This window comes from Grus americana, chromosome 2 (genome assembly GCF_028858705.1).
Source record: "Grus americana isolate bGruAme1 chromosome 2, bGruAme1.mat, whole genome shotgun sequence".
NCBI classification, from domain to species: domain Eukaryota; kingdom Metazoa; phylum Chordata; class Aves; order Gruiformes; family Gruidae; genus Grus; species Grus americana.
The window spans coordinates 134,095,967-134,119,025 of record NC_072853.1 but is presented as its reverse complement, the minus strand read 5'-3'; the positions used below and the strand labels follow the sequence as shown (position 1 = coordinate 134,119,025).

Sequence of the window (23,059 nt, the reverse complement as noted above, 5' to 3'; positions counted from 1 at the left end):
AAACCCAAAGGTTTTCAAATGCTAATGACTTTCCTGAACCATACTTGATTTTTTTTTTTCAGAGAACAATGATTTCATTTATTTTCATAATAGCAGTGAATTACCAAAAATTTGCTATCCGATGTGCTTAAAGTGACATTTTGAGTAAGAACTGTGCAAGCAATATTTAGACAATAATTTCAAGTCTTTGAAAAAAAAAAAAAAACCCACACAACCCTGAACTATAATAATTTTTAAGGGAAATTAGCAGGACAGTGAGGTCACAGAATCTGGTCTGTGCTTGATATATCCATGCTTATGCAAAACTTCTAGAGACGAGACAAGAACACTTCTCTATTTCTCTACCTCTCGCCAAAAACTATTATTGTTGGAAAGCAGCCAGAGAAACCATGTGGCGGTTAAGACCCGCAAACCACATCCCCAAATGTCTGACACACAATAGAGAACATGAAATACACTTCTGCAGGTGTTCAGGACCATCCACCCCTGCTGCATTTTGGGTATTGTATACCCTTGTGAAATGCAAAATCTGATTTTGAGAAATCCAAGCTACTTTACACTGAATACCGTATCACTTAGTATTGACTATTGCAGGTTATTCCATCAGATTCAACAGAAGAAAAATGTTCCTGATCATGATTAAAGCCACTGTCAAGTACCAACAGATTATTTCACTACTAATGTAATTAGGATCAGTCAAGAAAAAGGATCAGAATTTGAAGTCCTTTCATAATTTAAGACATATGAGTGGTTACATTAATCTCAAATTACCATTAGAAAAAAGGCACTAGAAAAGCTACAGTATCAACAGGATACAGGGTCACAAGAAAAGTGTTCTGAGTTCAGTCCTTGCTCTAGTCCCCTGCCAGCAGTCTAGTATGGTTAGCAATTCCACTATTCATGACATTTCATTACTATGATTAATGGAATTTTAAGGAACATGCTAGTTTGCATTAGCTCTCATAAATGTTTGCCACTTTTTTTTTCTTCCCAATTCTTGTCTTTCATTTTAAGTTTTTTTCCCCTCATTTCTCATTTTCCTTCCAATCACATCTGCCCTTAAACACAATAACATTTTACCATGAATTTTCATAGCAGATGAGAAACTGAGGAATCTCCTATTCCTTTAATATTTAATTAATGTAAAAACTGTCTGAATATCTATCGGGTTAAAAAAAGCCAATCTGAAATCTAGAATACTTTTGTTGCAACAAAATAACTTGGAGCCTATAACCTTTTTTTTTTTTTTTTTTTTTTAAAATCACTGCATAGATACAAACTAGCCTGTACATTTCTAGAGGGGAAAGAGTAATCTACCCAATGCAGCTTCTATTTAACAGAAACCAAGAAGTTGCCCTTTAGTGCTTGAATTTCAGTGTTAAAAAGGAGAAAACCAAGTGAAACCAAACCAACAATATTCCAAAAAGCAAGACTTTGGAGTAAAAATAAAGCATATACCTTGTTTAGCATACTTGTTTTCTTCCATCAACTGTACATTAATAACTTCCTCTTACAAGAAGAGAACTATATATGCATACATATGCACACAGAGCACTTTTTTTCCTGTCCTCCCATCCCAAATTATGGAAAATGCACATAGTGTTTAAAGATGTGGCAGAAAAGTATACTTTTTACTACCTGACTATGCTAGGGAAAAACATATACATCTCTCAAACCTTAAGGTATCCAGAGATGAACAAATTAAAGAGGAAGGGGGGGAAAAACAAACAAAAAACTAGGAACACCACAGCCCACCCCAAAAAAAGAAACACACACCAAAACAGGTCAGCATAGTGACCACCTGCAGAGGCTTACCAACATTCGAGCAAGAAATCTTTTAAGAATATTGAAGTATCTAAAACATTAGCTCAGATTTCTGGTTATTCTGAAGACAAAGAGGAATCTTTACCCAAAAGACCATCGTAACAGGGATAAACATGGGGTTGAACGTCACCATATTTTAGAACAAGAAACTTCACACAACGAGTTATCCTTTCTGTAATAAAGAAATGACTACATTATACTTATGTAAAGACTTAAAAACAATGCACATCCATTCAAATTGTATTTATTTAATTACACTGTAATGCAAATAAGTTAGGTCCATATAAACTTCATTTCGTTGTATGTACAACCTATGTCATTAGCAAGCTGATTGAGCCAGCTGGTGTAAGTGTCCGCCTCATCCTCTGGAATGTACGTATCTTCAGACACTTTCTCTGTCCATCGGCTGGTTCTAGAACAGGACCGCCACATCCTTCATCCCCAAAGTAGACTGAAAGGGGAGGGGGGAGGAAATAAAAGTCAGATTTGCAGCACATACTTGTTTTTAAATGGATATTTGTAAAACAGAAGTCTGGAGGAACCACCCTGTAAATGTATAGAATAAGTGCTACCCCACAAGATACTGAAATTAAGCCACCTTTAAAATAAAATTTAAGCCTACACAGCATGAACATGTGCCCAGGAAAATGAGCATCTGTAAGCTTCAGATTAGACCAAACCATGCTTCTGGTATCCATGTACCTACACACTCTGGTATGAAATACATACTTTATGCTGTGCAGAGACACACTCGATGGACCAAGAAAAAAAAGTAGTCTCAAACTGCTTGTGAAGCTGAACATAGAAACGCTGCAGCAAACAAACAACTCCAGCAAGTTAGCTCTTAAGAGAACAGAAGATTTTACTGAAATTGTAACGCGATCGTGACACTTTTTTTCCAATATTTTCTACTGTTAAAAGTAGTTCCCTTAAATCACTGAATCCTAAAAATGAGATTTCTGTACATTGTAACTATGTGAAGCTAGAAGAGTTAATATATGACAAACAATACAGTTCATCAATTATTTGTCTGAAGAATACCTGGTTCTGCACAGTAACCAAAGTTATTTCAAGAAAAATAACTTCGATTTTATTAGTTTGACCCATGGAAGCCCTCCAATAAAACTCAAATATCACAAGAATTCAAGTGTTACTAATGCCATGACATTACAGCACTAAGAAACAGTCCCACAGTAAAGAGGCAACATGAGCAAATGTACTTCTGCTTCATGACAATGACTAATACTGAATGACATAGCCCCTTCATGTAGCTTTTATGCAGTGTTACTAGCATATTTGCAAACGCAGAAGGAGACCAGGTTTTGCTTTAAACTCATGCTAGAAAGCTGAAAAGTTATTCCTCAGTGCAGAAACTTGCACAAACTAGCTCTACAACGGATTAGAAGGGCAGCTTCCACTCGAAGGGTACAGGAAGTCCCATATAGTAAAAGCCATGCAAGATTTAAGAGTATAGCCTCCTAAGAACTTGTGTTTTGTTCTCTTCTCATTTGGATTTCTAAAGAGACAAGAACCACAACCAGCTAAGCTTTCACCCTAAACAATTAAAAACAATGGACGAAAGCACTGTTGCTGTCCAGAGATAACACCCAAACCGGTAATTATCTGCATTGGGTTTGCATGTACATTTGGAACTGATACATACCTCCAGATAGTTGGCTCAGGCATTCCAGGATCTGCACCTCTCTTAAAACCTGAAGTGAAACATACATTACATACATATATATGTAAATATGTATGTGCAGACTCCTACATAGTTAAACCATCAAATTTTTCCAGCCCGTTAAATTGCAATAAAAAAGAAAACCCGCTGAGCAGAGAACTGTGATTCATGAAGTCGCATACTAATCTGAACAAAACCTGTACGTTCTTATCAGGGTTAGAAAGCAGAGAAAATAAATACAAGTGTACAATTTTTTGTTTGGTTTGTGGGTTTGTTTGGTTGTGGGGATTTTTTTGTTCTGTTTTGGGGTTTTTTATTAATTCTTACCTGCAACTTTATCTGACTTAAAATTCAGGAACAACTAGCTATGCACGATGGAGGAAGTTACCTACCCCGAAGATCAAGACATATATACCTATACACACACAAACACACAGATTTTAATGTTGTTCAGAAAGCAACCTAGTAAGGCTGTATCAACAGTGACTGGTATAAGCTCGTCACTTAAAAGTCACCGTAAGTTTGTAACTGGTATAAGCAAGCACCTCGAATCCTAACAGGCACTGTTCTGCAATGACATCTGATGCATAACTTCAAAGTAGTATTTCAGCAACAGTTCACTCGATTTAGGATGAGAGAATTCTAAATTAAACCTAAAATCTTCTACTTTTACTGGCACTTTTTGAAAAGCTAACTAGTACTAACACTTGCACAGAAACAAGATGTTTGTCAATCTACTAACATTCAGGAAAATTAAAAGAAAGTTAATTACAAAGAGTTCATCTGCAGCTAATGACTCAACTACCAATTCACTAAACCAAACGTATGCTAGAGAAGCAATTCAAGGTTCAGCGTATCAAGTATCTTTGCCTGCTGGACTGTAAATTAAAAGTCCTGAAGCAGAATCATGCAAATCATGCGTTGTTCAACACAGTCACACCTACATTTGCTGTCTAGAAATGGATGCTATATGAAAAACGTATTATTTCCCTTGTTTACAGAAAAGAAATAATTAATGTCAGCTTGCCTGAAACATAGGCCATGAAGGTTAATGGAAAAACTTCCATTAACTTCAAGGGCACTGGGTTAGCTCTTTGAAGATAATCTTGTGTGATTTGAGACTATTAAACATCCTGACCCACTTTGGTTACCATACTTTCCAGCAAAATTGCTTTAAAATTCATGAAGCTGTATTAGGAGTCATACTCTGTGCATGTGAACATTTCTGGCTTTTTTTCCCTACCCAGTACTTTTAAATAAGCAAGCCCGGTTTAACTGAACTGCACTGGTCTAATTTACCTACTTAAAACAGGGGCAGCCACTTCAAAGCAAGTTTAAAAAAATACAACAAAAAAAACCCCTGACCAATGACCTATAAATGCACATTCACATACCGGGCTCCCTTGTACATCCCCTGAGCATCCCATCCTGACCTAGAAAGCCTTACAGAGAAAGTTAAAAACTCAAAATTTCTGAAAATTTCCTTGCCTGCATTTAGTTTAGCATGTATTTCACATATGCAGAGGTCAATGCAAAAATTTACCTTAAATCAGTGACACCAAAAACTGTGTGGCCTCTTGCCCTTCCACCGCATCACACCTTCCCTCCCAGATTCAAATGTAATCCCAAAAGAGGTTTTCCATATCTACAGACTTTAAGCATATGCCACCTCCAAGAGTCTATGGCAAGCAAAGGTTGCACCTGCACACACACACCCACACCATCTGCTTACACTTCATGTCCTTTCATTACAGCACACAAATTTATGAGAAGGCAATGTAGATGTAGAACAGCAAACTTATTTTCTGTAGGTATGAAGTTAAACTACTGCAACTTAGTTTCTTACCTCTACATAACAGAAATACACTAGGCACCCTGATATTAGTACAACCATAAACACAATAAGATGGCTTTATATGACTTGAAGTAACTTAATTTCCTCTGGTGTCCCTCAGAACAAAAAGCATCTTTCTTATATTCACAGATATGGTCATAAAAGCAAAATCAAAACACAACTTCAGCGAGACCAAATTAGGTCACAAAACACTGCTGAAATTCCCACCCAAAAATTATCAATTTAGAATAACTGATAAACTAAAAATGGAAATGTAAGTAAACCTTAAACCTAATACAGCCAATTAGTTTTATACATAGCGTTTGAAGTTACCTCTTTTACTTGTAGTTGTTAAAACATGTCTGTAACTGTTGAAAAGACATTTTCCTGATTGTTATCTATTATGCGAACAAAGCCTTTCAAATTGGACACTGCATTCCCCTCAATTAATTAAAACAAACTATCAGCTTTGACCATAAACACATCAAGCTCCCAACTCTCCTCCATGTTTGCATTCAAAGCAGAGATGCCTGCCTGTTTTAGATGCTTTTCCCCAAAGGCCCAACAGAGTTGGGGCAGAAAGTAAGCCAGATAAACACAGGGATCAGCTTTCCTGGGACCCCTTGTCATAAAAGACGTGAACAAGTGTCAGGCCTGTTGCGCACGTGCGTATCTTAAGTAGGTCAGGCTCTTTAACAGGGACAGTGGATGGCATACAGCCCAAACTCAGCAGAACTACCATGGGGCTGCCTGGGCACCACTACCACATGACAGGAGCAAGCAAAATACATCCTGGGCACCAGGCATGACATCAAACCATCCCCTGAATGTTCCACTGCAGTTTGGAAACAGGAGCCACGCCATTTTGGGAGAGACTGTAACCTGTACCTAGCTGGAAATTCAACCTCAACCAGATGCTGGCAACCCCCTTGGTGCCACAAAGCAGAGTATCCAGTCACAGACAGCTTTCTCCTTGCACACTGACTCCCTAATCCGAAGCACCCAGGCTAGCCTACTGAAGCAGTGAGTCACTGATGTACGATTAAATCGCGGCCTCGTCTGCTTTTACGCTGCTCCTGTACATGCTCAGCCCGCTCCCCAGAAGGGGCCGACCCCGCGGCCTGCCGCTGAACGCCGGCGCCCGCGGCCCTCCCCTCACTGGGCACGCAGGCCCAACACGCCCTCCTAGCGCGGGCACAGCCTCCGGGAAGGGAAAAGAGCAGAAAAACCTTCTTAAAGAAACAAACAAAACCTATCCCGCAGTTCTGCCAAGGGCAAGACCCCACCCCTACCCCGCGGGTCCCACAGGCCGCCACACCGGGCCCAGGGGACTCCGGGTCACCGCCGCCCCTCAGCGTCTCGCCCTCCCCGGCCGCGCATGCGCGGTGAGAGCCGCAGAGCCCGGGTCGCAGCGGGGAGCGCGCGACAGGGCGTCCCTCCCCCACGCACACGCTCTGCCTTCTGCCCCCCCCGCGGAGCCCGCGCGCTGCCAGGCGGGCAGCAACACCACAGGCGCGGGGAGTGGGGGGGGGCGGGAAGAACAGCGCGCGCCCTCGGCCACCCCGTCCTAAGCCTCCCCAGCGGCCGCCGAGCGCTGCCCCCGCTGGAGTCCCGTGTTGCCGGTCCCCCGGCCGCCACTGACCTAGGTAAAGCACGACGGGGATGAAGCCCCAGCGGATGGCGAACTGGCCGCCCTTGAAAAGCTGCTGTAGCCGCTGCTTGGCCTCCTTGCTAAGCTTCGGCATTCCGGCGGCGGGGCAGAGAGGAGGAGGAGGAGGAGGAGGAGGAGGAGGAGGAGGAGGAGCAGGAGCCCAACCGCCTTCGTAACGCTGCGCCAGCGGCGTTGGGCGGGACCCCATCGCGCCGCCGCCGGGTTGCGGGGAGGAGACACTCCCTCAGTGGCGGGCGGTCCTTCCCTCAGAAGGGCGAGGAAATGGCGGCCGCGGGCCTCCTTCCGCTCGTCAGCGCCCGCCGAGCATGCGCAGCGTGGCGGCCTGCAGCCCGGAAGGGTTTGTTCCGCGCCGTCGTGTCAGCCCCGCAAGCCGGGGGTGGCGGGCCGAGGGTAGTCCGCCAGAATTGAGGCCTTTATTCCAGGGTGAGGGGGTCACGAAAGCTGTGGGGGTTCTTCATCTGCCTGTAGGTCCTGTGTTTATCTGTTTGTGTTTCTCTCCCGGAGCTCTCAAGGTACACGCACGCTTTGTACTCCGCCTGTGGAGGCTAGGAAGTGCCTTTTGGTAAGTGAATGGTAGAGATAAAGTGATAAGGAAAATGTTACCGGGTGAAATTGGAAATGCCTCTCCATCTTTGACACCAGACTGTGCGATGTGTTCAGTCTGTGGAAACGTGGAGTTCTGGGAGAAAGTTTGACTAGAAATTGCTGGAGAGGCGTTCTGGTTTTAGACCTAATATCTAAAAAATGCCAATACAGCGCTTAGGGCTTGTTGTGCTTACAAACTCAGAGCCTGGATAAGTACCGAGGCACTTTCTTTTCTAACTAATAAATGAGTAGTCTCTGCAAGAACCTCTTGCAGTGCCCTAACCACCAAGCGGTTGTCTGACACCACTACTTAAGAGACATCTTCCTTCATGATGCCTGTGCCGTTGACTCAGCCAGTTATGTCACATCTGTACCATGTGTTCATTCTTTGTCAGTTAGTCTGCTGCCTGTTGTTGTAATGACAGATCCAGATCTTCACATTCCTAGTATGACTAACGTGGCCACAATATTCAACATTGGCAATCTGTATCATGTCTTCTAACTATATCAAACTCCTGTCATAGTTTGAGGGAATTTAATTGCATATGGAAACTCTGAAAAAAGTTCTCAAAATTTCTCCTCATGACACTGCAGAAATCTACTCAGTTTTGTTCATAGTCACGATTTACTGACCAGACACAGTTAAAAGTTCTGCATGTTATGTATTGGTTTGCCCAAGGCAATTCCTTGAAGTGCTGTAGCCATTTTGGCGCATGAAGAGTGACAGCAGGTGAGTGCTTTTAGATCGAAAAAAGAATCCAGGGCTATAATAAATATCACTTACACAAATACCTCATCTCTCAGTAGTGGCTTGTCATACTTGAAAGAGAAAAACTCAAATGAATGAACCTTTTCTTCTGACCCTTGCAAAGGAAAAGAAGTGGTTCCTGCAGGAACTTATTTTTCAGCAGTTTGTGTTAAAGTGATTTTCCTTTGTAGATGAGACCAAATCAGATCTGTTTCCACAATGTAGTTACTGTTACACCTTGTTCTTTTTAAACATACAAAACCAACTGTTCGTTAAAGTACACAGATTGTTAATCTTACAAAATAATACAATAAAATGTGACCCACTGTATTGGAGTTGAATTCTAAAGATATTTTCCTTAAACGTCTTGTAGTTATAGCGTAAGTGGGATTTGGAAGGTCAGATGTACGAAACAACTGATCCAAATGGTTAAACAGCTCTGTCTCCTTTGAGTATAAATTGGTTGAACAGTGTCACATGTGATACAGTATATTCTTATTGTGGATGTTCTTGAGAAAGGGTAATCACAAAAGTGTGGCATGTGTACCAGCTGCTTCTCTTCTTTCCTTCACACATCAAGTCAAGGAATAATTTTCAGATCACAGAAACTTTCCTTGATAGCTCTCATTTCTCATGTCTGCTAGTTCTAATGTTTGACTAAATGCTTGTAGGTTATTTATTTAACCATAGAAGCCAGGAAATGAATAGCAAGAAAGTTAATACTTCTTTGCCACAGTCCTCTTAGAAACAAAATCAGTGCTGTGGGCTAGAGGAGCACAAGTGCATGTGTTTTGTATGCAAATAAAAAGAAGATTCTGTATAGCTAATGGTCTAAATTTGTATTGTGTTATAGACTGAAGCTGAGAAAGGATATCTGTAAACTAAGAAAAGTGACCGTAGAACAGCACTTCTTACATAATAGCACACATCCATAGTCTCGTACTATCCAAAGTATCATATTTGCAGTAAAGAAACCAAAACCCAACAACACCCAACACAACAAAACCAAACGCACAAACAAAACTCCAAACAGCAACCCCCCCCTCCTCCGAGTATGCCAACAGTAAAGGTTTGTACTGACTCCACGAGTTTTCTGTGCCTTTATTTGGCTCCTGTTGCACCTGGGATGTCAGAGTGTCTGAGCGCTCAACAGTCCTTTGGTGAGCTGATGACTCAACCAAAGAGTAAGAGAGCAGCAGTCATCTTTCCTGCAAGTTCAGGCTGGTAGGGCTGCACTATTCAAATTAGTGAAATAGTGAAAATTGGCCCCTGAAACCAAAGATGCCTGTGCTTGGGCATGCAGCAGTGAGCTGGTTTGAAAGGAGAAGTAGTAATACCCAAAGAAATGGGTACTGTAAGAAACTGATGGAGGCAGCTTTGCCTGGAGAAGACAGAACTAGGATGTTGTGAGCGTGCTGTGGGTACTAGTTCATGTTTATAATTTATTGTATTAACGCTTCTGTGAAGAATGTTGGTTTTACTTGATTTATTTTTTTTCTTATGGCTGATAATGAAGACAAACCCACTTGGAATGGTGTTACCATTAAATAAGAAAAAAAAGAGCCCCAATTGCTGAAGTGATAAAAGAAAATCAGTAATACCATAGGTGCTGACAGTTTTTTGTTACAAAAAACCTCTTTTAATTTCTCTTGTAGTTCATGTGACCAGCAACAACAATAAAATCAGAAATAAAATTGCAGAGGTTGTAACTGGGGCAAGAAGAATGTGAATCCCTATTGTTTTATTAACTTGATTAGCAGTAATTCCACCAGTGCTGTGTTTTCATAGCAAATAAATTCCACTAACAGTCATTGTAAACCTGCCAAATGTTTTCAGTTTTTATGAGTAAAGGAAAGATTTGAGATTCTTACAGACATCACTCAATCACTTAAGCGTCAGTTTCTTGTTCAGGGAAATGTCATTCGGTCTGATGGCTTTATTTAGCTTGTCTCTGGTTTTTGGTGCAAAGGGTACATTTCAGGTTGAAGAATTCCAGACCTCTAAAGCTTTATCTCGGCACACCATAAAGTAAAGCTGTGCAACAGTGCATGCAACTCAGAAGGCTGAGGAAGGAGACGAAGTGAACTGATACATTAAAGTTTGTAAAAAATCACTGTAAACTTGACACAAGAATTCCCTGCAGACCTCCATTATCTACTTACTGATCTCACTTTTGAGGTTTCCCCTTCAATTTACTGCCAATAAACTGCATTAAATTCATCTGCTTGGGAATGAAGTCTGAGTTTGTTTAGGAGGAGCTTACATTTCAAAGATACTACAGTAGATATTTCATCCTTGAGGATTACACCGTAAATCAGTATAAATAATACTAACTACACTATTTATTTGTTTATTTTAAAATAAAACAAACCTGTGTGGTAATATGGAGTTGAGTGCAAACACCATAATAATTTCATTATTTTTCATTACAGCTCCTGAGGCCGGTGAAGGAGAAACACCAATCTGAGGTGAGACAGCATTCAACAGAAACTCATCAATTGCTTTCAGAGCCCTTAGAGAAGAACTGCTGTTGTGCTTGAAAATTGAATAGTACATGCTGCACAAGTTTAATGTTGTTTGAAACTTGACTTTCCCATTCTCCCCATCTTCATTTAATAATGAAAATGAAGTGTTATATTTCAGGATACTACTACCTTTTACCATAGGTAGTTCCTGTAAAAACACGGCAGTTCTTAAATACATGTTTTTATGATTGCAGTACTTGGCCGAGGATGAAAACAATAATCTGACTCCTTACATAATTTCAATGATACGCAAAAAATCTGATGGATTAAAGGATTTTCTGAGGCCAAAACTAATATCTGTATTTATTTGTTCTTTGTTTTTAAATTAAGGGTTTTTTTAGCATCTGAGCAATGAAGGTTTCAGTAGCTCTAGGAGGATTTTCCTCTAAAGACATTTGAATGTACGCCTTTTATTTGTCAACAGATCTCGACTAGATTTTTGTTGCTGAACAACACGTTTTAACAGTTCACATATACAAAGACTTTAACGAATTTACAAGATGCTTGGTTTAGGCAAATTTCTACTATGATTGAAAGAAGATGAGGAAAACAGTGAATATGTTCTGATTTCCAGACCCGTCTTTGCCTCAGTATACTTGGGTTTATACCAATTCTGACCTTAGTACATTGTATTAAGGTGAGGCAGCCGTGAAACTGAGAACGTAAGTCTTTGCAATCAGTTGGCAGCATTGCACATGAAAATGAAATATTTGTCTTTGATACAGAACATGGAATTGGAGCATTTGAAAAATAAGAATTGTAATTAAAAGTCATATTCTGCTTCCTCTCTTCAATGAGCATTTGTTGTAATAGTCTTTCCTTAGCATCATCTACAAAATATAAACATGCTGCTGAAACAACTTTTTCTGACAAATAATTGAAAATCATAACTGACTGATGTATTCACTTCACTGATTTACAGTAGTGCTTTTGGATGCACTCTTTCAGATTTTACAAGATAAATGTGTACAAGAACAAGAAGCTACTAATTATCTCCTGGTTATAAGCAAAGAGAAAACAAGTAGTAAAGCAAAAAGAAGGACCTCTGAGTTGAAATATGCCAGGTGGATATGTGGAACAGGTCTGGGTGGGTTTTCTGCTAGTGTGTGAGCTTGTTCTGGTTTTTATCTTATGTCACTGTTAAAAAAAAGTACATACTTTTGGTTACTGTGTATATCCATAAGTATCTTTTTCCTTTGGTGCCTCCAAAACAGTAAGGGTGCTGTTAAAATTAAGGTTTATTTTTTTAAGTATAAATTAAATCTGAATTTAGCATAGCTTTAATTTAAATAGTATTTAAAGCTTAGCTTTAATTCTTACTTCAAAGGTAGTCTAGGTTTTAGTGTTGTCATTATAATCATTTTTAACAACTCGTAATGCAAATTACAGAATTCAGAGCATAATAGGAAAGGTAAAAATAGTATATTTTCAGATCTTGAATAAGATTACCCAGTCAACAAAGTAAATGTGTCATGTATATGTATAAGCTGAATCTTTCTCGATATATCTAAATGTTGAACAAATCAGTTAGATAAACTGAATGTAGGTATTGATTAATCTTGGTTGTTCACTTTGGGTGAATTCACTTCGGGTGAATTCATTTCAGAAACTTAAGGACAAATCTTTTGTCACATTCCTAACTGAGCGTGACCTAACCATGACCAACAAGGTGAGGAGCAGTTCTCACCTCCTCTTGCCAAGCACCATTAGAATGCATTGGGTGAGCTTCCTGCTGGAGGGGACGCTCCAGAAAACTGCCTTTCAGAACTCGAAGTCGAACTAGTATTGACAAAAGTATCGGCATTTATGTCTGTCTGTATTTTTTGCATTTCAGTAGGTCAGATTTCACTGAAAATTCTTTGAGATCTTCAGCACATGGAAGATTAGAATCAGTATTTTAGTATTATAATAAGGAGTAATTAAGGCTTCTCATAGATACCAGAAAGTGATCAAGGAAAACTCTTCTCTTCCTTTGCAAGTCTTGTGTAGTGCTATCAGGATTAAATGGAGTGCAACTCATGGTTAATGAAGTTTTTACTCTTCTAGTAAAATAACACTTAATTTCTTAAAATGCTGTCCCTTATGGCTTTCATACATAATTTCTGTCCAGACTTTCTATTTTAGCATAATCATATGCCATAGTTAGCCCAGACAAATGTTTTTTAGATTTTATTAATTTTAAAATACAGTCAAGTAGACACGCACGTATATCTTCTCTATATATTGACGGTCTAATTCACATATCTAAGTTCATCTTAGAGTCCTTCTACTAATGCATAGAACACCAATGACCTTTCATGAAAACATCTGTGTGTTTCAGTGTGGCAACGCTGCTGCTTTTCAGTTAGGATTATTAAAAAGCTCGAACAGTAGTCTCCTAGAAGTGCAGAATAGCAGTCATTTGAGATACTGGGGTTTTGGAGTCTGGTTTAAGAGGGAACAGTACATACTGGAGTGATTAATGAGATTTCCTTAGGTTTTTGCATAGCTTCCTACCTAAAGCAAAAAAAAACAAACAAAAAAACCCCACACTCAAAACCAAAAAACCAACCACAAAACAGTAAGAACAGAATAGTTGTGTGCCTTTCATTCCTTCCTAAAGGTTTTACTTTGAATGATAGCCATTTCAGCAAGAATTTTAGCAGATGCAGAGGACATGCAAGGAACTTAAGGAACTTTCTGATGTTCTGCTTTATAAAGTCTGTTAGGCACACTTGGCACAAGCTATGAAAGGTCCAAGTAAAATGGCATTTCTGTAATACTTTTATTCTTTCCCTTTTTTCTAAGTGTATATTAAGTACACATCTGAAGAAACCACATTTTACTCATTTCTTTTAGGTTTGGGTAGCAGTCACAAGAGATTAGATGCTGTTAAGCATAACAAAGCGTGAAGATGACAAATTAACCAGAGGCTTTTCAGCTTGATCACATCCTCCAGTGCATAATGGTATAAATTTTGCATTCCAGACACAAATGTTACCCTGGGGTTGAAATCATGCTGGATGACTCTATGTGAGTAAGTGTAACTGATAGTTTGTTGGGGTTTTTTTCCCCCCATTCCCTTCCTACTTTAAATATAGAAAGGAAAATGAGTCCTCCTGAGTTAAGAGATGAGTTAATTGCATGTGAAATTTGTGATGGAAAGTTCTGTCTAAAAATAACAGTAGTAAAAGTTGTTGTTCTTTCACATTTTAGGGGGAAAGTAAGAGAGTACTAGACTAGACTGATACTCATCTCTTTTGGGACATTAGTACTTGACTGATACATATAGCACTATAGATTAGAATGGTTAATTGTATCATAGCAAAATATTTTTTCTGTAGTTTTTCTATTAAATGTCTTTAAAACCATATGCAGAATGTTACTTCCCATGTTGTATGTTAGTTCCAGCAACTCTGGAATGAATGATACGCTGGTGGGCTTTTGAAAACCAGAAGAACAAAAGTCTGCCAGGGATCCTAGATGGGACTTTAAAAAGAAATTTACAAATTATTTTACTACTATTAACAAATTTAAAAAAGCAATGGTGACTAAAGGTCTCAATTAATAAATTGTATCAGCTTATATTAATTTAGTTCCTCCACTTCATTACAGAAAGACACTATCGATCCAAAATTTATTAGCAGTGTTTCATTAAAGCCAGCGGAGGGCAGACTTGAATTGGAAACTATTTTTGCTACTTCAGTTACTTGAGCTTAAAATACCAGATAGTCCCTCGAGCTCAAAGCTGATGACAGTCTCATCACTCCTCTACTATTCTAATTACCCTTGTGCTGGATAAAAGCTTCTTCACAATTGCTGTTTGACAAAATGAGTGTTTTGCTATGTCACAGTGAGAATAGCAGATGTTTAAATAAAGATGCTAATATGAAAGCAGATAAGCCAGTGTATTAGCAGCTGTGTGTTACTCACAGGGGAGAATCCACACTGCTTAATAATTAACCATGTATATCTTAAAATGGTTTTTAAAAGCTAGTGAATATCATTATCCCCATTTTACAGATGAAGAAACTGAGGGATAGAGTGGTAGCCTTCCAAGTTATTCATCTAGGTGACCTACAGAAGCAGGAGTAAAATACAGGTATCAGATCTAGCCCAGTGCTTAAGCATATCTTTCACACAAGTAAACTATGACATGGCTAACTCTTGTAAACATCATGGAAATGTTCGCTAGTAGCTCAGTTTGCTGAAGCTGAAGAGCTTACACTAATGAAATAGGCAGGTAACCTGACAGGCAGGTTGTAGCTCTTGAAAAGAATATTCTCCTCAAGAAGAGGGGTGGTGATCAGATGACTAATGATCTGCTTTAAGGATAGTATTTTAATAATAAGACAAGTACTCTGCATTTTTATGTATATTTGTCATTCTTTAAGTTAGGTTGTACATTTTCCAAGGAATGAAGAGGCTTTCTATGTAGACCTTTAAAGGCATTCCATTCTCAGTACTAGGAAATGTATGGTTAAAAAGTCAATTTGCGTACAAGTGAAGGATTAAGATGCTAATAGACTGTTTCCCCCTTCCCTTCATGTTTAATTACAAGGGTTTCAAATTATGAGTGCTACAATAGGCTCCCTGTTAACTCACCAAGCCTACCCTATTTCCTGTACCTGGGGTCAGTAACATTTGTGGGATTAGTGTGACTCTCTGTTCCATTCTCTTTATATGTTTAGGAGATCATTACCCATTGTAACAGCTTTTTAAATTATAAAAATACGCTGATTTCATTTTTATCTGTAAACCGCAGTGTAAACTGTTCTTTCTGTTTCTAGTGAAGACTGGAGTCATGCTGTTACAAAGCTTGCCGTTCCTCAGACTTGTATAAGATACACCACAGAACATTTGGTGCTGCAGGTTGAAAACGCCATTTGTAGAATGAATGAGCACATTGCACAATGCATTTTTTTTGTTTTTCTTACTGCTAATTTGCAGTGGACAGTTGTTGATGGTGGGAATTAGTCATTGGTTCATGTGACTGAATGACAAGGACCACATTGAAAATTACAAGTTAGAATGTGAATGAGTGGGCACTTACAGTCTGGACTCAAATACTGTATAACCTATTACTGTGTAATTCATTTCTGGTATATTTCCAGTCAAATCATGTTGAAATAGGAGTCAGAAATATCTGGCAGTGATTTAAAGTAAATTAAAACAATGTGGGAATTACTCCAAAAGTTATTACTGTAAATTCAAGCAATGAATGTCAGGTTAACCTTCAAAGAAGTCCAGAGTCCGAGATGTGCAGGGAGGGCTTTCAGCAGCCTTTACAATAGCCCAGTACTGACTTTTCAACTCAATATTCAAGATTTTCTAAGTACTGTGTGAAAGTTTGTAAGAAGAGATTACAGAAGAGCCTGCTTTGAATTCCTTTAAGATTCTTGATGATTTCTCCTTGTACTTTGTAATTTTACACCTCACGAAGAGTTGCCATCTCCAAATAGTCATCACTTTCCATACCCCACAGAGGCCTGAAAATGCAATTACCTCAAAAGGGAAAAGATTAATTTTCTCTTCTGCAGAAGGAAAATCTTTTCTCAAAATAACCAGTAATCAAAGGCATTTGTTTAAACTAATCCTAGATGGTGTATGTTCTCTTTTGTTTGTACACAGCTTTCCCTTTTACTTGTAATAGATACTTGAAATGTTAAAAAAAATGATTTAAGTGCAGTTAAGATATTACTACCTCAGAAGTATGTCATTGTTATGTACCATTGTGTTTGTTCTGCTAAGCAGGCACGACTCAATTAGGGAGTTGCAGATAATGCAAATTAAGTGTCTCAGAGCAGTAGCTGTGGTTGTAGGCAGATTGACCAAAAGCCTGTTGCTATATTTCTTTACATGGAAACAGTTGGATAGGTATATACTGTCCGAATAAAGAAAATGGCGTTGTTGTGTGCCTGTGACAAAAAATAAAATAGTATTTTCTTGGCAAAGTATACTTAGTTTTGGATTAAAACAAAGAAATTTGAATTTACCATGTATAAAGCTTGTACAGTAGTATTTGATCAAAATCAATTACTCTGGTAATGTACTTTCAGAGATGGGAGTTTTGCTGACAGCGAAAAGATACTTCTACACCTCTGGAAATTAAAGCCCACTGCTGTCAAGTTGCCAGGACCCTTGCATGTGTGCTGAGGTGTCCTTTTTAGTAAGTTAAGGATGTTTATACTTACTGTCACGAGTAGCAGAAAAACAGCAGTGATCGCTTCCATGTTTAGAATTTTGTTGAGTCTACTACCTGTGAGCAGACTGCGCTGAAGTTATCTGAAACTCCTCATCGCCAGTCTCGTTCTTGACATGCTTCAGCCTCCAGCAGTCTGCTGCAACTTCTGTTACACCTCCTGAGAATCTGTGCCTGGCAATTCCTTTTTCTCCCCCATTGGCCCCAAGCCAGAAATACATCCATTTGCACAAATGCTTCTTAACCTTGTTCACACTGCTTCTTGCCTTTTTTTTTTCTCCCCTCTTTCTGCTTCTCTGGTTGCTGTATGCTTTTATACTAAATTTAGCGCTTGTGGAGTTTTCTGTGTAATAAACCAGTGGTTACCATGAATTTTCTATACTACTGTTTGTTTCACTTTAAGTGCACTGAATACTTATTTCTTCATTGGCATTTTATGGGGATCTTAATGTAACATAGGAGTCATAACCGGTAACACATTAATTAGCTTTCTGATAAGGTCATATTCTTCCTCCTCAATAGGGTGTCAGGCCCGGTTCGTAGAGGAGGGCTTCCACATTTGCAGAGTAACCAGCACTTTGAAGGCTGAAAAAACACAAAGGCACAAACATTTCTCACCAGCTGCCTGGCAAGGTGCAGCGTCCCTGACATCAAGAAACAGGTTTGTAACACAGGGAAGGTTGTGCTTGCTGCAGGAATGATATTCCTATCCAAACTAGCTCATCTTAAGTTCATTCTGAAAAGCCTGCAGTTCATGCACATACAGACATGACCACATACCAGCTGATGCCTTCTAAGAGATATGAAAGATCCATCCAGAAACTATTTTGTTGTCCCAGTCGAGGGGAACCTTGGATGCGTCATGAGGGCTTGGCAGTTGGCGTCTCTGCTCCTTTGCGTCACACACAAGTGATCCTGGACAGGCCACTTGGACTTGCATGTCTTGGTGCTCATGAGTACATGAGTGTCAAGAGTGCAAATTAATTAAATCTATAGGAGAAGGAGTGTGAGGGGATAAAAGCAACTTAAAGGTTTTGTGAATGAATACCCCCTTCCCCTCTCATAAGCTCTCACACTGAACTTTCTCACACTAACTTCTCTCTTACAGCATTTTCCCATTGTTATACAAATGAACAGTCATTTGTGTTGAGGACATCAGAACTCCCCCACAGACAGAGGGGCAGAGATATTCATGACTTGATCTAACTCATGTATTCATTCCTAGATGTGGCATAATAACAAACCATATGTCAGTTTATCTACAAGTATATAGATGATAATTCCCTCCCATTTCTTTTCTAAATGCTTAGTTTGCTGAACAAAGAGGGACTTTGTGCAGCATTTCACACCATGGAATTTAAGCTTCTCTGAGGACACCTGTGCACTACCGGAGTAAAATAATGACGTGGTTTAGCCCCAGCCGGTAGCTGGGTGCCACGCACCACTCACCCCTCCCCCAGCGGGCTGGGGAGGAGAACGGAAAAACAACGGCAAAGCCTCGAGGGTTGGGATAAGGGCAGGTTACTGGGACAGCAAGGGAGAGGGAAACAATCAACAGCAGTACTGATAACAGATATTCACAATGGGTGATAACAAAGAACAATTTACCGATCCACGACCGACCGACCACCGGACGCTCAGCCTGTCCCAGAGCCACACCGAACCCGCCCCTGCCCGACCGGCCCCCTTTTATGGTGAGCATGATGTCACAGGGTATGGAATAGCCCCCGGCCAGCTTGGCTCACCTGTCCTGGCTCTTTGTGAAATTAACTCTAGCCTTGCCAGAACCAGGACAAATAATCATAAATCATAGTTGAGTAGTTGTTGATAACAGTTACTCCATGGAAAGCCACATGAAAAATAGAGTTGGAGAGAAATTGAAGTCTGCTTTAAGTCCTTAAACAATGAAAGTGAGGATATAACATGTTGGCCTGAGACAAGGATGATACAGACTTGGCCAAAGTCACAGTATGACTCAAAGATGGTAGAATGCTTGAATCATGCCTCCCAACACCCCATGCTAATGTGGCTCCGTAGCCCCAGAGGAGGAGACAGCTAGAAGGGCTCAGTTACCGTGAGGCTGCGCTGCAGCATGCAGAAATGGAGATTTGAATGTGGTGTTTCTTTCACAAGCTTTGATAGGCTTCACATATCAAGTCCTCTGAATGATAAGATTAAGGCAACAGACAGCGCTGCCTTTTGCACTCCCCAGTAAAAATCTAGTGGAGAAATACGTGTCCTTGTCCTTCTCTCTCACCATAGTAGCATTAAAAGATGCTACAGAACGTACATCCATTTAGCTGGTCACCTGGATGTCAGTGGGGCTCAACATCCTTGTGTTAAATACTGCAAAAGGCTTTCTCTCTGAGGACTAAACATTAGATGTTACCTGGCAGCCAGCTGCATTTCATCTTAGATGATTATCGCAAAAAGAGCTTAGATGTTTGTTCTGACACAATTATATATTCTTTCAAATTCTGTTTGGGCTTTTGCAGAAAGCACAAAGTCTGCTGGTAGCTCAGGCTTCTGCTGTGCCTGGAGATAACTCTGAGCTGGTCTTCCTAAGTGTTTATTGACGATATCACACTTGCTGGTTTAGCCAAGACTGGTAACATGCTCACTGCTGCCTAACAGACTCCCTCACAGCAAGTGGGGGAAAAGAGGGCAGGTGCTATAAGGAATTGATGTTACTTCGAGATCAATGCCTGGCAATATTAACCAAAGGCCTGATAAATGTGAAAGCTTTCAGAAACCAAGTTTGTTCCCAAACACTCAAGTGTTTTACTATTGACATCACAAACTGGATTTTTCTACCCAAGTAAAATGTCTTAAATCCAGAGCAATCTCAAAATTGCATTCTCTGGAGTGTCTCTAGATTTACAGAGCTCAAGAGCAGAATTTCACTCCATGTCTGTTCTCTTACAAGTGAAGTTAGAAGGCTTGCAAAACTTCTGCCTTGATACGTATTTGGCACATACTTTATCTCAAATCAGATGAGCACTGGGGAGGGTAAAAGCCTGGTTTGCCAAGAACCATATCTGCCAGCCAATAAACTGTATTTGGGGAGAAAAACTGATGTGCAAAAATAGGTTTAAACCTCATTTGCCCCCTCACGCAGCTGGACCATTTGTTACCAGGGTAGGTGACCTGAGGGATACTCTCAGTCATGCTGGCTACCAAGAGCTGCTAGAGGCAGGAGATGACCTGAGTACAAGGGACCACAAGAGGTCCAGCCTGGCCTGGGGTGATGACAAAAGCTGTCCCACTGGCAGTGCTCGGGACCTCCCGTGCTATGTCTGATGCCTCACAGCTGACCACAACCACTTTTGCCAGGCAAGACAGGTGATGGCAGCCCAGCACAAAGAATAATCCACTTTCAAGATCATCTCCAAGGATAAAGAGTCTTAATTCAGTCATTACTAAATTACAGAGCCCCAAAATTACACTGTTGAAGTTAAATTAAGCTGTGAAAGCAGCCAAGCACCAGGTACTGACAGTAATTCAGCCATGCCACGTGTGCTCAGTCTCAGTTCTGTGCGAGACTGCGGCATCCATAGTAGGCAGCAAGGCAATAACCAGGAGCTGGAAGGAAGAGGAGCATGAGCTACTGCCAAAAAGTAAAGCAGCTCTCATCCAGCTTTGAAACAGCTCTGTTTTGAAGCTATCACAGAAGTGGTTTCATTAGAAAATAAAGCAGCTCATTGCACAAACCCTATCGCCATCCTGAAAAGCCCCATGAACCGGCCTGCATAGAAGTACGATGCAAAGAGACTGGCCCAGGCATTGCTTGCAAATGAAGTTCAAACTATCAAATCTCCAAGAATATGAGGCACGTGCTGAGGAAAAGGTTTGAGATGTTACTCTAGCTACCGAGGGAAGAGGTGTTCTATCATCCGCTGATAGGTATGTGTTAAATACAGTTTTGGTTAACTAATTGCAAGAGATAAATCTGAGGGAAACTAACTGACCGTCTTGTGAAGTTCATGTGAAGCAGTGATACAAAAAAAGTAATGGGCAGATCTTTGACCACAATGGCCAGAATTCAGCTACATGCACAAACATCTTTGGGAGCTGGAGTAGATTATTTCCTTTTATGTATTTTATATAGAACACACAGAGAGACAGTGGAAAGACACAGAGTACTGATTCTGACATGTTTTTCCTTGTAGAAGTCCCATTTAGGAACAAAGCATTTCAAAATGCTGGCATTTCTGTGTAAGAGAAGTTCATGCTCCCACCCAGCCCTGTACAGATGGTGAGTGTTTCTCAGATGGCAAGGTCGTGATTAGGTCTGGCAAGTGAAATACAAAACATTAGAAAAACACAACACTGCTCAGCAGCAACACCCTTTTTCCTGGCCAGGCCAGCGAGAAGAAACTGCAATTATGGAATCAGTGTCTTGACACTGTAACTATAAAATACCTTTAATAAGTGGGATCAGTTCCTTCCTCCAGAGCCAGGTTTGCGCTACAGTCAGAAACTGCGGTTTGTTCTCACTCACCTCAGGGCAACTGAGGTGTTAACGCAGAAGGAAAGCGAAAAGTTTTATAAACACTGCTAGAAGACTCTAGATTATCTGAAAGCATGCAGTTTGTCATGCGACAAGAAGAAATAAATTCCTTTAACCTCAAGCTTTAACACGCTGACATCTGTATAGGCTCTCAGCGTCTTGCTTTTGTTTTTAACCTCTTCACCTGGGATATTGCATTTCCCTCCTTCGCAGGAATCGTAAATAGTCGTTTCTTATTTGTTCTCTGTCACCGCAGTTTCCAAGTAAGTCTACAAAGAACTAGATGGAGGCAGCCACCACTAACCAAAAAACAGCTACCAGGAAGAGATTATACCTGTGTAATCCTGTGAAAGATACGTACATTGCAAAATACCATCTGAGTAAAATGGAAAAGGTGGAATGATATTTTTGTTTCCGCCTGACAAAGCAGACCCATACCATAACTACACAACCGCAGGAAGAGGGATGTATGAACACTTACATTTTCAGCTCAAATACCAACATTTCTGGGCATGCTGCCCTGAACAGTCTGGTGTTTGAGTAGATACCAGCTCCTGGATAGATTTCTGTACTTTCAGAAATAATAATGCCTCTCAGAAATGACATTCATCCTGGCCTTTTGGAGCAGAGCGCCCCAGAAGGATACCCATTGGGCCCTTGCTTTTCTGCTTGTGGCTTCCTAGGAGGACCAAGGTGAGGGGGAGCAACCCAAGGCCAACAGCAGCCAAATTAGAGAGGGCTTTTATGCCACAGAGGCCGTACATGACTGGTATACCTTTTCAGCAGCCACCATATGACTGAAAGGCAAGCTCCAGCGCTGCTCCAAAACCAGAACCACAGCACCAAAAACATAGGACCAAGCAGAGCAAGCCACTGCAGAAAGCTCAGAGCTCATCTGTTGAAAGCTCGGGTTCCACAAAGTATCTCAACGCTGGCCTGAAAAAAACAAATTTGAAAGCCATTGATTTTCAAGTAATAATCTGCATGCAAGAGATGCTTATTTATGAAACTACGTACCCAAAGAAGGAAGGGTAAGGCAGGTGCAATAAAAACCCACAGCATTAATTAGCCTTTAATTTTTCATCCATGCTTTTGAGTCCTCAGTGTAAGCTGGTGCAGACATTTAGACAGGTACCTAACTCCCTGTTTTCCAGACACAGGTGGATAAATGAATGTTCAAGTGATGTGCTTTCTCGCCTTTAGTTGAACCTTCAAGCAACCAAATGATGTAAAGACTCGACTCCCCTTTTCAACAAAATACCACATTACCAGTTTTTATTTAGTTAATAGGGAATAAAAATTATTAAACACACTGGCTACAGTATGCACAGTGCAACAAACTGGACTAATAATGGTTTTGTTAGCACCACAAAGCATCGCATTTTTGCATGATGTCCAATATTGAGCTATCTGAAGCAGAACAGAAGACAGGGTTGACCCGTATTGGAAAGTGCCTCCCTTTCACAATTAGCCTAGCTAGCTTCATCAAGCCTACTTTT

At 40.3% G+C, this 23,059-nt stretch overlaps 1 protein-coding gene, 1 long non-coding RNA gene and 1 other non-coding gene across 8 annotated transcripts; 2 read left to right on the top strand and 1 right to left on the bottom strand.

Moving 5' to 3' along the window:
• Positions 1-2,052: 2,052 nt before the first annotated feature.
• On the bottom strand, positions 2,053-7,227 carry TOMM7 (translocase of outer mitochondrial membrane 7). 2 transcript variants are annotated; one of them, XM_054817370.1, is made up of 3 exons: positions 7,150-7,227; positions 6,982-7,119; positions 2,053-2,275 (listed from the first exon to the last, which is right to left on the bottom strand). In XM_054817370.1, the coding sequence occupies exons 1-3, from the start codon at positions 7,196-7,198 to the stop codon at positions 2,136-2,138; spliced, it is 327 nt and encodes a 108-aa protein (XP_054673345.1). In that variant the 5' UTR covers positions 7,199-7,227; the 3' UTR covers positions 2,053-2,135. The 2 variants fall into 2 exon arrangements, with proteins under 2 accessions (XP_054673345.1, XP_054673346.1); XM_054817371.1 differs by adding an exon at positions 3,488-3,536 and having other exon boundaries at positions 6,982-7,213.
• A 16-nt stretch (positions 7,228-7,243) lies between these two features.
• On the top strand, positions 7,244-17,422 carry LOC129203216 (uncharacterized). Of its 5 annotated transcripts, XR_008575951.1 has the most exons (6): positions 7,244-7,434; positions 7,516-7,573; positions 10,777-10,812; positions 11,818-11,950; positions 13,708-13,885; positions 15,639-17,422. It is a non-coding gene; the product is annotated as an uncharacterized LOC129203216 (long non-coding RNA). The 5 variants fall into 5 exon arrangements; XR_008575947.1 differs by lacking the exon at positions 11,818-11,950 and having other exon boundaries at positions 13,837-13,881; XR_008575950.1 differs by lacking the exon at positions 11,818-11,950 and having other exon boundaries at positions 13,708-13,881.
• On the top strand, positions 11,068-11,156 carry LOC129203822 (small nucleolar RNA SNORD93). Its single transcript, XR_008576176.1, has one exon. It is a non-coding gene; the product is annotated as a small nucleolar RNA SNORD93 (small nucleolar RNA).
• Positions 17,423-23,059: the final 5,637 nt, after the last annotated feature.